Below are 14725 nucleotides of genomic sequence, written 5' to 3'. Positions count from 1 at the left end.
CCCGCTGGAAGGCAATCACGTACATCTACGTGATTGTGCCTGCCTGTGCCATTGTGCTGACGTACATTGGCAATACGGCGGTCCTGAAGTGGTTAAAGTGGTTTTCCAGCCAAAATTTGACTTTTTAAATAAAAATAACCTATCATACACTTATCATACACAAGATTAAAGCATTCTAGTAAAGTTAGTCTGTAATCAAAGGTCCATTTTGTTAGGTTATTACAGCATTTTGTAACTTTATAAACTTGCAGCAGACCGTGGCCATCTTAGGTGTGGGCATCTGAAGCCAGACGGTATTTCTTCCTGGATCTCAGCCTTGAAAATCTCGCACATGCTCAGTGCTGCACAAGCAGTGAAATAGGTTTCAGGTCAAGTTTCCATAGCAACGGCAGTGCCAGAGGAATTTGCCGCCCCATAGCTATGCAAACCCCTCCTCACCTCCTCCCTCCAGGAACCAGGAAATATACTGCATTTATAACAACAGACACCAGCAGCAAAAGGTAAGAGGTTTATAAATATACTAATTGTAAACTAAATCATTTGCTTCTTTGCAGACATATCTACATAACAAGAGATATATAGCTTGTTATATATGTATCTTGATATGTGTGTATATGTATATATTTATATAGATATATATGTATCTTGTTATGTGTGTGTATGTATCTATATAGATATATCTATATCTCTTGTTATATATGCATCTCGTGAGAGAGAGAGAGAGTGTGTGTGTGTGTGTGTGTGTGTGTATATATCTTGTTATATATGTATCTCGTTATGTGTGTGTGTGTCTATATATGTGTGTGTGTGTATATCTACACCCAGCGTCTACTTTTTTCTGTACAGCTTTTCATTAAAAAAATAAAAACAAATAATCTCAGCAACAAAATTCATTTATGCATCTTATTCTAGATGTACTGAAGATATACAAACTGAGCATATTAATTAATGGGGGGTGGGGGGTGGTGTGTTATGGTGTTAGATGGGATGGTGGGAGTTTTACAAAAAACTGCAAATTTACAACTATTTGCACAAACAACTTTCTCTATGTTATATAGATATATAATCACGTTAAAATTCATTAAATATTCATAGAGTATCATCTATGCACATTGGTTCCCTTTGCTTAATTTTATTTATTTATTTTTTGGGGGGGATGGGGTGGTCCACCTTGCAAACTCACTCCACCCACACAACATCGTTTGATCGCCACTTTTCTCGCCCATTGACTGACTGCCAGTCCCGCACTTACCCCATCCATGTCACGGTTACAGTGGCTTACCCCTGCATCTCCCCCGAGTCCTGGTGTTTGCTTCTCATCATGGCCAATCAGGTCTTAGTTAGGACTCCCACCCAGTTGTGTCTCAGGACCCTTTGCCCATGATTGACCAGGAGGAAATCAGTGTCACAATAACGATTTTAAATTTGCTAATGTCACACAAGTGGCTGGGCTTTGAGCACGGTGCTCTCTGCGCCATGGTCACCCTTTCTTGAAGCCTATTAGAGCCCATGGCTCTAATCAAATGCTTACAAAAATAAACAACCCCCTCATTGTAATCCATGCATCCATCAACCTGCATGTAGATATAGGGGCATGGATAGGGGGTGCGGTGCGTGTCACCATTATGGACCATTTGTTATGTGTGTGTTAAAATCCCTACTTCATATGTGAGTTTTTAATGGTACAGATTTCTGAAAGGCAACAGTTACGCAAATAACCACTATTTACAACCAAGGTATGCAGAATACCATCTCTTTATGCTCAACACATTGAACCTTCAAACAGATGGGCTACAGCAGCAGAAGGGCACACTGGGTGCCACTCAAGTCATCTAAGTATATGATGATATTGAGGCTACAATTGTAACAGGATCACCAAATTTTGTCAATAGAAGATTGAAAAAATGTTGACTGGTCTAATGAGTCTCATTTTATGTTGTAACAAGCAGATGGCAGGGTCTTAAATTTGCATTAAAAAAAAATGAAAGCATGAATCAATCCATCCTGCCTTGTATCACTGGTTCAGGCTGGTGGTGGTGTAATGGTGTGGGCAATATTTTTCTTGCCACACTTTGGGCCACTTAGTACCAATTGATCATGGTTTAATCACCACGGCCTACCTGAGTATTGTTAGGCCGCGTACACACGCGCGGACTGTTTGCCCAACCTTGTTCGTCAAACAGTTTCGGCAAACAGTCCGCTCAAAATTTGCATGAGCGGACTTGCCCACACACGAGCGGACTGTTTCAGCGAACTGTTTGCCAAACAGTTCGCTCAACTTTTGAAATGAACGGACTCAGCCACGTAAGGCGGAGGCAAGTCCGCCCATTTCGAGCGCGTGTGCAGGTAGGCGGGGCCCGCGACGGAGACGTCGCGGGCTCCGCCGCCTGGAATGGACTTAAAGGGGAACCCCAACGCCGAAAAAAATCGGCGTGGGGGTCCCCCCAAAGTCCACAACAGACCCTTGTCCGAGCACGCTACCCGGCCGGCCAGGAAAGGGGGGCGAGCGAGCGCGCCCCCCCTTCTGAGCCGTACCAGGCCGTGTGCCCTCAACATGGGGGGTGCCTTGGGGAAGGGGGGGCCGCGCGGCCCCCCCACCCCAAAGCACCTTGTCCCCATGTTGATGAGGACAAGGGCCTCTTCCCGACAACCCTGGCCGTTGGTTGTCGGGGTCTGCGGGCGGGGGGCTTATCGGAATCCGGGAGCCCCCTTTAAGAAGGGGGCCCCCGGATACCGGCCCCCCACCCTATGTGAATGAGTATGGGGTACAATGTACCCCTACCCATTCACCTGTAAAATAAAAGTACCCAAAAAAAAACACAACACACGAGAAAAAATATTTTATTGCACAGCTCCGGGGGTCTTCCGTCTTCGGGGGTCTTCTCGCCGGACTCCTCCGCTATCTTCTTGTAGCTCTTTTACTAGCGGAGGAGTCCGGCTTTCTTCCTCCCCGCCGCCGGCCTCTTCTCCCGACTTCGGGGGTCTTGTCCCCCGCTTCGGTTCTTCTGCCGGGCCACCGCGCCTTCTTGTAGCTCTTTTACAGGCGGTGGCCCGGTCTTCTGTCGCCGCCGCCTTCCGTTCTTCTGCCGGGCCACCGCGCCTTCTTATAGCTCTTTTGCAGGTGGTGGCCCGGTCTTCTGTCGCCGCTGTCGCCGTCGCCGCCTTCCGTTCTTCTTCTTCTTGTTCTTCTTCTTCTTCTCCAGGAGATGTTGACACGACGCTCTCTCCGGCCGGAATGCCAGAGCCGCCCTGCGCTGCCACTTATATAGTGCCAATGGGGCGGTGTCACATGGTATATGTCACATGGGTTGGTCACATGGGTTGATGTCACATGGGGACTATGACATCGTAAGGGGGCGGGGTCACCATGTTGAGGGCACGCGGCCTGGTACGGCTCAGGAGGGGGGGCGCGCTCGCTCGCCCCCCTTTCCTGGCCGGCCGGGTAGCGTGCTCGGACAAGGGTCTGTTGTGGACTTTGGGGGGACCCCCACGCCGATTTTTTTCGGCGTTGGGGTTCCCCTTTAAGTCCATTCCAGGCGGCCCCGCCTACCTGCACACGCGCTCGTAATGAGCAGACTTCCCTCCGAGCGGGAACAGTTTGCTCATTTCGAAAGTAGCCTACACACGGGCGGACTGTTCGCTCAAACAAAGTTTCAGCGGACAGTTTTTCGGAATTTCCGAAAGACTTTGTCCGTCAAACTGTCCGCTGAAACTGTCCGCTGAAAGCCCACACACGAGCGGACTGTCCACCCAAACACTGTTCAGCGGACAAAGTTGGGCGAACAGTCCGCCCGTGTGTACGCGGCCTTACTGACCATGTCCATCCCTTTATGGCTACAGTGTTCTCATCTTCTGATGGCTCCTCCCAGTTCTACACTCAAAACGATGCTATGAAAGCTGTACATAATAAAGTGTCCAGTATGTATGTATTTATATATCTATACAAACACGTTTTTGTTTTATTATATATGCGTTACTATACATATATACATTTTTTTAATAACTATACAAATTATAATTTTATTTAGTTCTCATTTAACCTAATTTGTAATTTTTTTGTGATCTAACAATATTTTTTTTTATTCTTAGATATAACAGGTCTTACTGATCAAAAAAATAATGGTAAGTAACTTTTTAAATTTAAATAAAAAAATTACAATGTTTATAATGTAAAAGTTACATGTCTGTACTTCGTATTTTAGTCATGCATGAGCTTGTTTGGCTGGGCTTCTCTCGTTTTCAGCTGGTCTGAAGTCCGCTCTCTGCTGATAACACACAGATCAGTCCAGGCACTGTGTCATCCCGACTCAAAGACTGGATGCGCCAGGTGCTTGGACTGCGAGCCCTCTCAGCCTCTAAGCAAACCGCTCCCCGCCACAGCTTAGTGCTCCATTGAGCATGGAGGAACAGAGCGGAGAGCCGCCGACTGACAGGCAGCAGCTCTCTGCTTGGCTTTGTTATCACAGATCCCCCTCGGCGATGTTTGATCGTTCTATTCTCAGTGCAGAGACGCTGGTGGACAGATGCAGCATCGGTCACATACTCCATCCACCTCGGTAAATATAATGTTAAAAAAAAAAAAAACACACCACAATTCTCTTTTATTTATTTTTTATTCACTGTGTGCGAAAAAAATAAACGTAAAGTCCGCAGCTACAAATACAGTAGCTGGTGACTTTTAATCTATGGACACTTACGTGTCCAGTGAGCCCACAATGTCTTTTCTGATCAGCTGTTGGTAGCTGCCGCCACCATGACTAGTATCAGAAAATGGCATTGAATCCATTTGGATTCACAGTCATATCCCTAATGTGCATGTGCAAATCGTTCTGCATTCTCCAAATGTAATGGGGGCAAAGAAGGAGGGGGGTTCTAACGTTTGACGTACCAAAGCTCGGCTATGACAGATGGAAGTGTAAATATGTACCTGTCAAAAAACAGTTGTGGGAAGGCAGAGTGTAGCTATAACTCCAATTGGAGCCTTGCAACTTCACAGCTAGTTCCCCAATGTGCATGCTTGAAGCATGTTGCGCTTTGACAATGGAAATGTTTCAGGTAAAGGAGGAGGGGGGAGACAAACCTTTTGGATGGACCATTTCTCGTGCCAACGTTGACTGTGACGTGTGGTCAAAGAAGCAAGACAGTTAAACCGTTGTTTGATTTAAATAGCCCTCATTTTGTTGACGTAGGCAACTAAGGGATGGGGTAGGTGAGAATGCAGGAGGACATGGGATAAGGGGGGGTTATTTTCTGAAGGCATTCCTGTAGGCATTAGAAGTGCAATCTCTAAAATGTGTGTGTGTGTTTGTCCATAAATAATTAAAAAATTGACAATGCTCTTGAAAAGTAGAAAATATCTTTTAATGTAAAAACTTTTTTATTAAAGGATGATGCGATACTGCCTCAGATTGAAGTTGAAACCCCCTCTGTTAGCAGTTTTAGCAACTCTACGTGGGAGGAGAGAGTAAGCATTAATAGAAATAGCTTGATGTATCTGTATAATGAAGTATATCATGTGTAATTATACAATGAAATAAAAAAATGAACCATGATGAATTACTATCAAATGTTATTTATTTAACCGGTTCCCGACCAGCGCACGCCAATGTAAGTCGGCAGAATGGCACAGGCAGGCATATTGGCGTACAGGTACGTCAAATCTTTAATGCCTCCCTGCCATCACGCGCTAGCATGCTGGTCAAGACCCCCGTGAATCTGGTCGCGGGTCCCGCGGACTCAATTGCCGCGGGCATACCCGCGATCGTCTCACGGGGCGGCTGAATGGAGAAATGCCGCTGTAAACAGCATTTCCCCGTTCTGCCTAGCAACAAGTGATGCTGATCTCTGCTCCATGTGATTGGAGCAGAGATCAGTGTTCACTAAATGAAAGCCTAGCCCCCCACAGTTAGTAACGCCCCCCACAGTTAGTAACACACCCCTAGGTAAACACTTAACCCCTACACTGCCACCCACTGGTTAACCCCTTCACTGCCAGTGTCATTTACACAGGAATCACTGCATTTATATAGCAGTGATTGCTGTATAAATGACAATGGTCCCAAAAATGTGTCAAAAATGTCCGATGTGTCCGCCATAATGTCGCAGTATCAATCAAAATCTCTGATCGCCGCCATTATTAGTAAAAAAAAAAAATTATAAAAACGACATAAAACTATACCCTATTTTGTAAAGGCTATAACTTTTGCTCAAACCAATTGATAATCGCTTATTGCGATTTTTTTTTACCATAAAAAAAATGTAGAAGAATTCGTATCAACCTAAACTGAGGGAAAAATGTTTTTTTATATATTTTTTGGGGATATTTATTCTAGGTTCAAAAAGTTTTTTATTAACATAGAAGACATAGAGTACATAGGAAACAGCATTTTGTCTTGTACACAATGATGAAAGATAGTAGCAAAATGTACTCTAGACCATGTCAGGTTACAATAAAGTTGACAGATTAACAATGTGATTTACAACTGTCTGAAACCCAATATGCGCAAGCCTAGACACCAGAGCATATAAGCATATATATGCAACATACATAAAGGCTAGGACATTATCATACAGAAAAGTGCGGGAGAACTAGTTCTGTGTATACAGAAAGCTACAGAGCATTCACACCTTAACTAGCGTTACCCAAAATCACCTCCAGGGTGAACGAATATTACGATTGAGTACATTAAGAGGGTGGATAGTAAAGTACAAGTCAAAAAAAAAAGTAGAAAGAGAAAAAGATGGAAAGACTAGAAAGGGGGAGGTGAGAAGGAGAAGGAGAGGAAGGAAAGAGAATAGAGGGGGGATGGGGGAAGAGAAAAGTAGATAGGCAAGAATTTCGGCCGGCCGGCTCCCACTAAACAACTATAGGCCAGCTGTTAACCGCTAATCAAGGAAAAATGTTACTATGGGTCCAATAAATGGTGATCGAAGTGTAGGGGTAGGTAGTGTTCAACCCATGGGTGCCAAATTTTAGAGTGTCGGGGGATAGTATCTTGAATAGTCGCTTCGATTTTGCTGTGTATCATTGCCTGCGTAACCCTGTTCTTGGTTTCAGCCAAGCGCAGGGTGGGAGTTTTCCAGGCTTTGGCTATTGTTTGTTTGGCTGCCGTGGTGACCTGCAGAGCCAGACGCATCTGCGCCTTGGTGTACAAATTTGGATAGAAATTGAGGAGGGCCAAAGCCGGGTCAGGATCTATTGTTTTATCGATCAGAGTGGATAAAATCAGAAAAATCTCAGCCCAGAAGCGTTGAACCACTGGGCAGGTCCACCAAATGTGCAGGTGTGTACCCCTCTCGCCACAGCCACGAAAACAGTTTGGGGAGTAAGAGGGTAAAAATTTTGCTATTCTATCTGGCACTAAGTACCAACGCATGAGGACTTTATAACTCGCTTCCAGGGCCACAATATTCTGTGAGGAAAGCTTAGTATGTAGCCAAATATCAGACCAGTCGTGTCCTTCCAAGTTCAGATTCAGGTCCCTGGACCAACACTGCGCATATGTCGGAAGTGTCGAAGGCTGGGAAGTAAGATGTGCATATAATTGTGATATGGTACCTGGGGCATGCGGATCAGAGTTGCATATTTTTTCAAATATTGTGTACGTACTTCCTCCCCTGGACAAGCCTATAGTCTGTCGCACAAAGTGTGAAATTTGGAGATAACGGAAATATTCACTATTTGGTAGTTGTTTTTGGGCTTGCAGGGAGGAGAACGATTTGATTGAACCATTAGCCACCAGGTCACATATACGAGTTAAATCTGACTGCACCCATGCTCGGAATGAGGAAGAAGAAGTGTAAGCAGGATAGAACTTAGGGTGACCGATGTAAGATAGTAAGGGGGAGTATGGGGAAATCAACTGAAATGTTTTGCATAACTTATCCCAAAGTTTGACAGAGTCAGAGGTCAGGGGGTTGGAAATGGGGCCTCGGGCAGCAGGGGGAAGCCAAAGAAAGTTAGTTAGGGATATAGGGTGGAGATCTACCGCCTCTAGGCTCACCCAGATGGGAACCTCAACTGTGGCATGGTAAAGCGTTATTTGGGCAAGCTGGGCCGCGTGGTAATAATGTTGGAAATTGGGTACGCCTAGACCACCGGCCCTATAGTGACAAAGTAAGGTGGGTCTAGAAATCCTAGGTTTCGTGGAGCCCCATATATAAGTGAAAACCCGGCTTTAAATGATACGGTGAAAATAGGAGGGCACTGGAATGGGGAGGACTCTATATAAATAAAGAAGCTTGGGGAGTAAAGACATCTTGACGGCGGCAATACGCTCCATCCAAGAGATGCAAAGGGGACGCCAATCTTGGAGCAAAGATGAGAGGTGTTTCAGCATTGGGAGATAGTTCACTCGAAACAGATCTGCAGGATCACTGGTAAGTTTTATGCCTAAATACGGGATAGAGAAGCTAGACCATTGGAATGGGAAATTAGTCCTAAGAAGTGCTATAGTATCATCTGGTAGTGTCACATTAAGGGCCTTGGATTTTGCCTGATTAACTTTTAGGCTGGAGATTTTAGAGAATTTGTCAAGGAGGTCGAGCAGATAGGGATAGTAATGTGTGGGGAGGTAATAAATAGTAAAGCGTCGTCTGCGAATAGGTACAATTTCTGGGTAGTAGAGGCAACTTCCAATCCCCTAATGTCCGGGTGAGCTCTAATAAGCGCAGCCAGGGGCTCAATTGCCAAAGCGAAGAGTTGCAGCGACAGGGGACATCCCTGACGCGTCCCTCTTCGTATTGGGAAGTTTTGAGAGCTAAACCCTGAGTATTTCACTGATGCCTGGGGGTCAGCATATAGCGACATAATCCATTGAAGGAAATGGGGACCAAAACCCCAGCGTTTCAAAATGAATTGTAAATAAGGCCAGGAGACCGTATCAAATGCCTTTCTAATATCTAAGGATAGGAGGTGCATGGGAATTGAGCGCGCCTTCGCAAGGTGTTGCAGCAAGACGACTCGACGGATGTTATCACTAGCCTGTCTGCGGGCAATAAACCCTACCTGATCCTTGTGAATCAATTTTCCTATGATCGGATTGAGACGCAGGGCAAGGATTGGGGATATTTATTCTAACAGAAGGTCAAAAATAATGCATTTTTTTTTTTCAAAATTGTCGCTCTATTTTTGCTTATAGCACAAACAATAAAAACCGCAGAGGTGATCAAATACCACCAAAAGAAAACTCTATTTGTGGGAAAAAAAGGACACTAATTTTGTTTGGGAGCCACGTAGCATGACCGCGCAAATGTCAGTTAAAGCGACGCAGTGCCGAATCACAAAAAGTGGTCTGGTCTTTGACCAGCAAAATGGTCCGGGGCTGAAGTGGTTAAATTATAAAAAAAAGTAATCTTTATTTAATACATTTTTGCCAAACAAGAATAAATATTACATGAAAATTTGTAATAAAATACATTTTCTTTATTAGCCTATAATGATAACTATGTAAAGAACTTTTTTTTTTGGTTTATGCTACAGAGACAAATATTGCTTGAGGAACTATGGTCACAATATCCTGAGCCAGAAAGCGATCCAGCGTTTCCATGTAATCCATTACAAAAGATTTCCACGCTGCAATCAACAGAAACTCTAGAGGAAGGTGAAACACAACGTCTTGGGAATACGGAATGGTGCAAGTGCAGAAAATGCATTCCAATGCCAACTCCCCTTGAATCTTCGTGCTGCCAGGAAATTAACGAGGTTGTCGTCAGCATACCAGAGGGTGTTGAATGCATTACACATTCGGAAAGTTTTGAAATGTATTGTGTGAATGAACAAAATGTACGAGTCAATACCATCTGCCTGCATCTTGAGGGTCACCCCACTGTTGATCCTGACAACAACAGGTATACATTTACATATACATTTTTATAACTGATAATCTATAAAAAAAAAAATAGAAATAAAAAAGCATGATGTGTTGGAATTATTTAAAAAAAAATTATATATATATATATATATATATATATATAGAGAGAGAGAGAGAGAGAGAGAGAGAAAGAGAGAGAGAGAGATCTCACACATACATACATAATTATAAAAGTACAGTAGCAATCAAATACAGTATATTGTTAACATCACCTGGGGTGGCAACATTTCTAGACTCAAGGACAAAAAAGTGTCATAATATTAAAAGTCAGCAGCTGTAGTCTGTGTAGCTGCTGGCTTTTACATTTCTGGAAAAGGTGGTCAGACCACCGCTTTAAGACCCCTTTCACACCACACTGCCGATAGCGTGGGCGGTAAAACGGCGCTATTTTTAGCGGCGTTTTACCACCAGATTTGCAGCGCATTTCGGCCGCTAGCGGAGCGCATTTCGGCCGCTAGTGGGGCTTTCACACTACAGACAATGGTGCAGCTTCTTTAGGGCGTTTTGCAGGCGCTATTTCTAACGCTATAGCGTCTGCAAAACGCCCTGGTGTGAAAGGGGTGTAACAAAATAAAAACTTCCAATATATAGTGAATTTTTTGTTATGCAACTGTAATTAGTGAATTTTTTTCTCTTTTTTTTTTGAAGACGATTGCGGAAGACAGCTTATAGAACATTTACTGCATGGATCTATGGCTATTTGGGAAAGGGAAACCGGCGAGTCATACCTTCTTGTGCTGTTAATGCTGTACGAAACGCTTTTCCGGATCCCAACGCTTCGTATGTCGGATTCATGTATTCTAACGACTATGAAGCCTCAGAAATGGCCTTAGAGTAACATTCTATTTAAATTGTTATTTTATATTTTTTTTTTTACATCATGTTAAAAATGTTATTAAAAAAATAAATAAACTGAATGAGAACATTTATACATTTTTTCATGTTTGATTGTATACTTACAAGGTTGTTAGATACCACAGACCTGAAATGGATATCCTAGTTAAAATAAAAAGTATAATATATATATTTTTCAATCTTAATTCTATATAAAAAAAAACCTTTTTATTGAAGAGTTTAAAGATAAAAGACAGAGTGTGTGTGTGTATATGTGTATATATAAAACATATATATATATATATATATATATATATACATATATATATATATATATACACATACACACACACTAAATGTATAGCAATGTTGAATACATATAATTGTCTTACCTCCTTGACCCACTAGTGTTTTCTTTAACAAAATTGTTTCTCTATTTTCTTGTTATTTTTTTTCTTTTAGAAAAATAAATTTAATTTGAAGTGAACAAATTGTTGATTCAAGTTTTGTTCGTGGAAACTAAGACTTTATTTTATTTTCAAATCTAAAAATGGGAAAAAAATAAAAATATTGAGTATCCACAAATCACAATATCCGAATATTAATTGTATTTAAATTCAATTTTATTATATTCAATTTTTGGTTTTATTTTCATATGTAATTTTACTCACCACTCACTCATTTGCTCACATCTGGAAATCTTGTGCGTTGTAGCTCCACGGCAGTGGATTTTGGCGGTCTTTCTTCTGCAGCAATATTTTGTGGCATTAACTTGTTTTTGGATCTCCATGTCGAAAAAACCGTGCCTTCAGTGAGACTGATCATGTCACTTAAAATGGGTATGACATGATCGGAGGATATTTTTTCATAAGCGGTTCTCACAATCCATTTTTTACAGCCACGTGGAAATTCAAGGTTCTTGCGTGGCATTTGCACAGTTTCTCCTGTTTCTAATTGTTTTTTAATTATTGCTGGTTTTCTTGTAACGTTGTGGTTGTGGCATAACACTGCTATTTTAGTCCGTGGCCCCATCGAATCATAGCGATAATGTATTCGTTTCGGTCTGTATTTTAGCATCATGCTGTGGAATGTCTCCAATGCACCAGTCTTGCAAAAGTATATAAGATGAGGTATGTCCTTAATTATTTGTGCATCCAGAACGATTCTAGATAGTGCGTCATAAGCTTGGCTGCCCTTTACCAACCATTCCACATGTTGGTCATCAATGCTTAGGTCATCATGTTTACACTTGTATTCTGTTTCTCCAATTTTCCAACTGTGCTCATTGATGACATGGTGCATTATTGACTCCCATCTGATTTTAAATTCATGTTCGTCCCCTTTGCCGTTTCGGCTGCACCAATAAAAATGGGTTACAATTGAAGGAATCCATGGCGTCAGGAGCCGGTATGCCTTTTTTTTTGGAAATTTGTAAAAGTTTTCTTTTTATATTTTTTACATAGTGCCATATGTCGAATTGGTGAATTATACGTTTATATTCAGGACTTTTCAACAGTTTTCTAATTCCTGTGTGGCGATCTGTGCCTATAATATGCACTTCCAAATTTGCTTCACGGATTCTGTCTAAGCATTTTTGGAAGCCAAATTTCTCCATGGCCACAGAGGAAGTGCTCTGAGTCACCTGCACAACTTCCATGTCTACAATTTTTTTAGATCTTTGCTCCATGAACGCGTATGTACAATATTTTGCAGAAAAGCCTGGGCTGTCACATTGTCCATCGCCCACCAGGAATAAGGGTTTGCCAGCTAACATGTTTCTGACCTCTTGCTGATCTTTTCTCCAGTGTAGGTCAATTGCTGGGAAAATAAAGCGTTGTTGTGACATGTGGAAAGAGGATTTTCCAAACATTGCAATTCCAGTGAAATCACATAATTCTTTGAATTTAGTAAAACTAGATCCAGAGAGAACTATCGATCCTGCAATTAAAATGTTTCCAGCAGCAATATGTTTAATCTTCGGTTGGCTTTGCCACAGCTTACAGCGATGTTTTCCGCCGCATGTGGAAAACACCACTACCATGCTTCCAACCAATTGCTTTTCTAAATTTTTAATTCGGGAACAGCATTCTTTTTCCGGACACCTCATTTTAAATAATAATGCATCAAGGCAGCTTTCAAACACAATATACTTTTTTTCTTTTATAAATTGTAAAGGATGTTCCCATGTTGGTTCTTCGATTTGTTCTATATCATTGTCCTCCAAACTAGTTTCATATTTATCCGGAGTTTCACAGTCAGAGGGCTGATAACTTGAATCATCCTCATATCGGAGCTTACGTTTTCTTCCTGTTAGCACACTTTCACATGGAGAATCTATTGGTGCATTTGTAAGGTTTGGCAAAGGAGAAGGTCTTAAAAAAGATTCACTTACCTCAGGAGACTGAATAGTTCTCCTGAAACTTGATCCTGATGGTCTACTGCGAGGAGTGGACTCATGTTGTGGTGTTAGATCTTCCTGGGAATATGAATGATCAAGTTGTATGCTACGTTCACTTGCAACTTTAAAATAACTATCTTCGGATTCCAATGATGGAAAATCAAAGATGTCTATTTGTGTACTTGCGTCACATTGTGTTTTGGTGGGAACCATGGAGTGATGGCAACCGCATCTACTCTCAACAGTCTTGAGTGTTGAGGATGTCGATGCTTCACCACTCAAGAGCTCTAATCTAGGCTTTTTGGAAAGTATTTTTTTCCATGCACTCTCCGACACTTGCATTTCAGTTGTTGGTGGAAAAATGGTTGGCACAGCATTAGGCACAAGTTTTTTTTTTAAGCCTTTAAGAATAAAGCTGTTTGGTTCGAAATGCTCAGCACATATTCGGAATCGGTCTCCTCTTTTGTCTTCCAGTATCAAAGGTATAAATTGTTCAACCATTGTGCTGTGCATTCCAGCATTTCTTAGCCACTGTTTGATTTGATCCTGATTTTTGGGAAATGAAAATAATGTAATATTTGTTGTGCTTCGATTACGACCAGTGCCATAACCACAGGTTTTGATGAGGCAGTTAGGCATATCTAAAAAGGGGTAAAAAATAAAATAAAATAAAAAAAAAAAAAGAAAAAAAATGAAATAAGTCACATGTAAAACACATCACAAATAAACACATTATCCATATTTATTTACAACTATATTAAAATGTATGACAAAAAAAAAAAAAAGAACGTAAAAACATAATCTGATACGATTAGGTTAGTATTGTTATTGTCCCAATTTTAAATAGCTATAGAAGCACAAAAAAAAAAGTTAGAAAGTTATATCAAAGGTTTTAATAATAGAGATATCCACCAACCGTAAATAAACACCAATGCGTGTCTTCAAAATGATTTCTTCTTGTTGATACTCAAATATTAAAAGAAAAAAAAAAAACAATGTAAAGTAAATAAAAATTTCGACAATTATAATATAAGAGCACCTGGATCATAAATCAAAACTGTATTGTCTACAGCTATAAAGACTATATTGCTGTAGTGACTGGATTTTATATGTGACACTTACCTGACCATCAATCGTGCGTTTTAATCTATAAAAAAAAAAAATAACAAAATAGAATTTCTGTAAATGAAGTTGCAATCTTCAAAAAATAATTCGGGAAGAGAAAATATGCCTGTGCAAAACACAAAGTGATCTTTAATGACCCTGGGAGTAAGTAAGAAGGTGAGTGGATTAAACAAAATGTAATTTTTATTCCATAATGGAGAATGATTAGGCCGGGTGCTCAACCTTTTGAGGAGCGAGGGCCACTTTAGTGACTTGGTAACCAGTCACAGGCCACAATGAGCATAGCAGGCGGATTGCAAGATCTGTGTCCACTCTGCACATGTAGAGCAGACACAGACGCACCTCGCTCTACCCTAAGGGCCCTCCAATCTGCCCAAACAGAAGGGGACAGATCGTCTTTTTATTTATTTATTTAAGGAAATTGGATTACAGATAGGCTTCTGTAAGCAGATACAACTCTGTTTACATCTGCCGCTCTATATAGGTGAATGGAGGG

General features: G+C 41.5%; 1 protein-coding gene across 2 annotated transcripts; it reads left to right on the top strand.

The window, feature by feature from the left end:
• The first annotated feature begins 404 nt into the window (after positions 1-404).
• On the top strand, positions 405-10987 carry LOC143976089 (P2X purinoceptor 7-like). 2 transcript variants are annotated; one of them, XM_077478557.1, is made up of 6 exons: positions 429-500; positions 4090-4122; positions 4503-4556; positions 5387-5464; positions 9482-9849; positions 10521-10987. In XM_077478557.1, exons 2-6 carry the CDS (start codon positions 4120-4122, stop codon positions 10708-10710), a joined length of 693 nt encoding a protein of 230 aa, XP_077334683.1. In that variant the 5' UTR covers positions 429-500; positions 4090-4119; the 3' UTR covers positions 10711-10987. The 2 variants fall into 2 exon arrangements, with proteins under 2 accessions (XP_077334684.1, XP_077334683.1); XM_077478558.1 differs by lacking the exon at positions 4503-4556 and having other exon boundaries at positions 405-500; positions 10521-10986.
• The last annotated feature ends 3738 nt before the right edge of the window (positions 10988-14725 follow it).

This window comes from Lithobates pipiens, unplaced genomic scaffold (assembly GCF_037356315.1).
Source record: "Lithobates pipiens isolate NorthernLeopardFrog02 unplaced genomic scaffold, aLitPip1_a1.2 Scaffold_13, whole genome shotgun sequence".
NCBI classification, from domain to species: domain Eukaryota; kingdom Metazoa; phylum Chordata; class Amphibia; order Anura; family Ranidae; genus Lithobates; species Lithobates pipiens.
This window is presented reverse-complemented; position numbering and strand designations above follow the sequence as displayed.

Excerpts from the sequence above, each read along its gene's own strand:
- LOC143976089 (XM_077478557.1), top strand. Across the intron at positions 4,557-5,386 it reads CACATACTCCATCCACCTCG|GATGATGCGATACTGCCTCA; the intron begins GTAAATATAATG and ends TTTTTATTAAAG. Across the intron at positions 9,850-10,520 it reads GTTGATCCTGACAACAACAG|ACGATTGCGGAAGACAGCTT; the intron begins GTATACATTTAC and ends TTTTTTTTGAAG.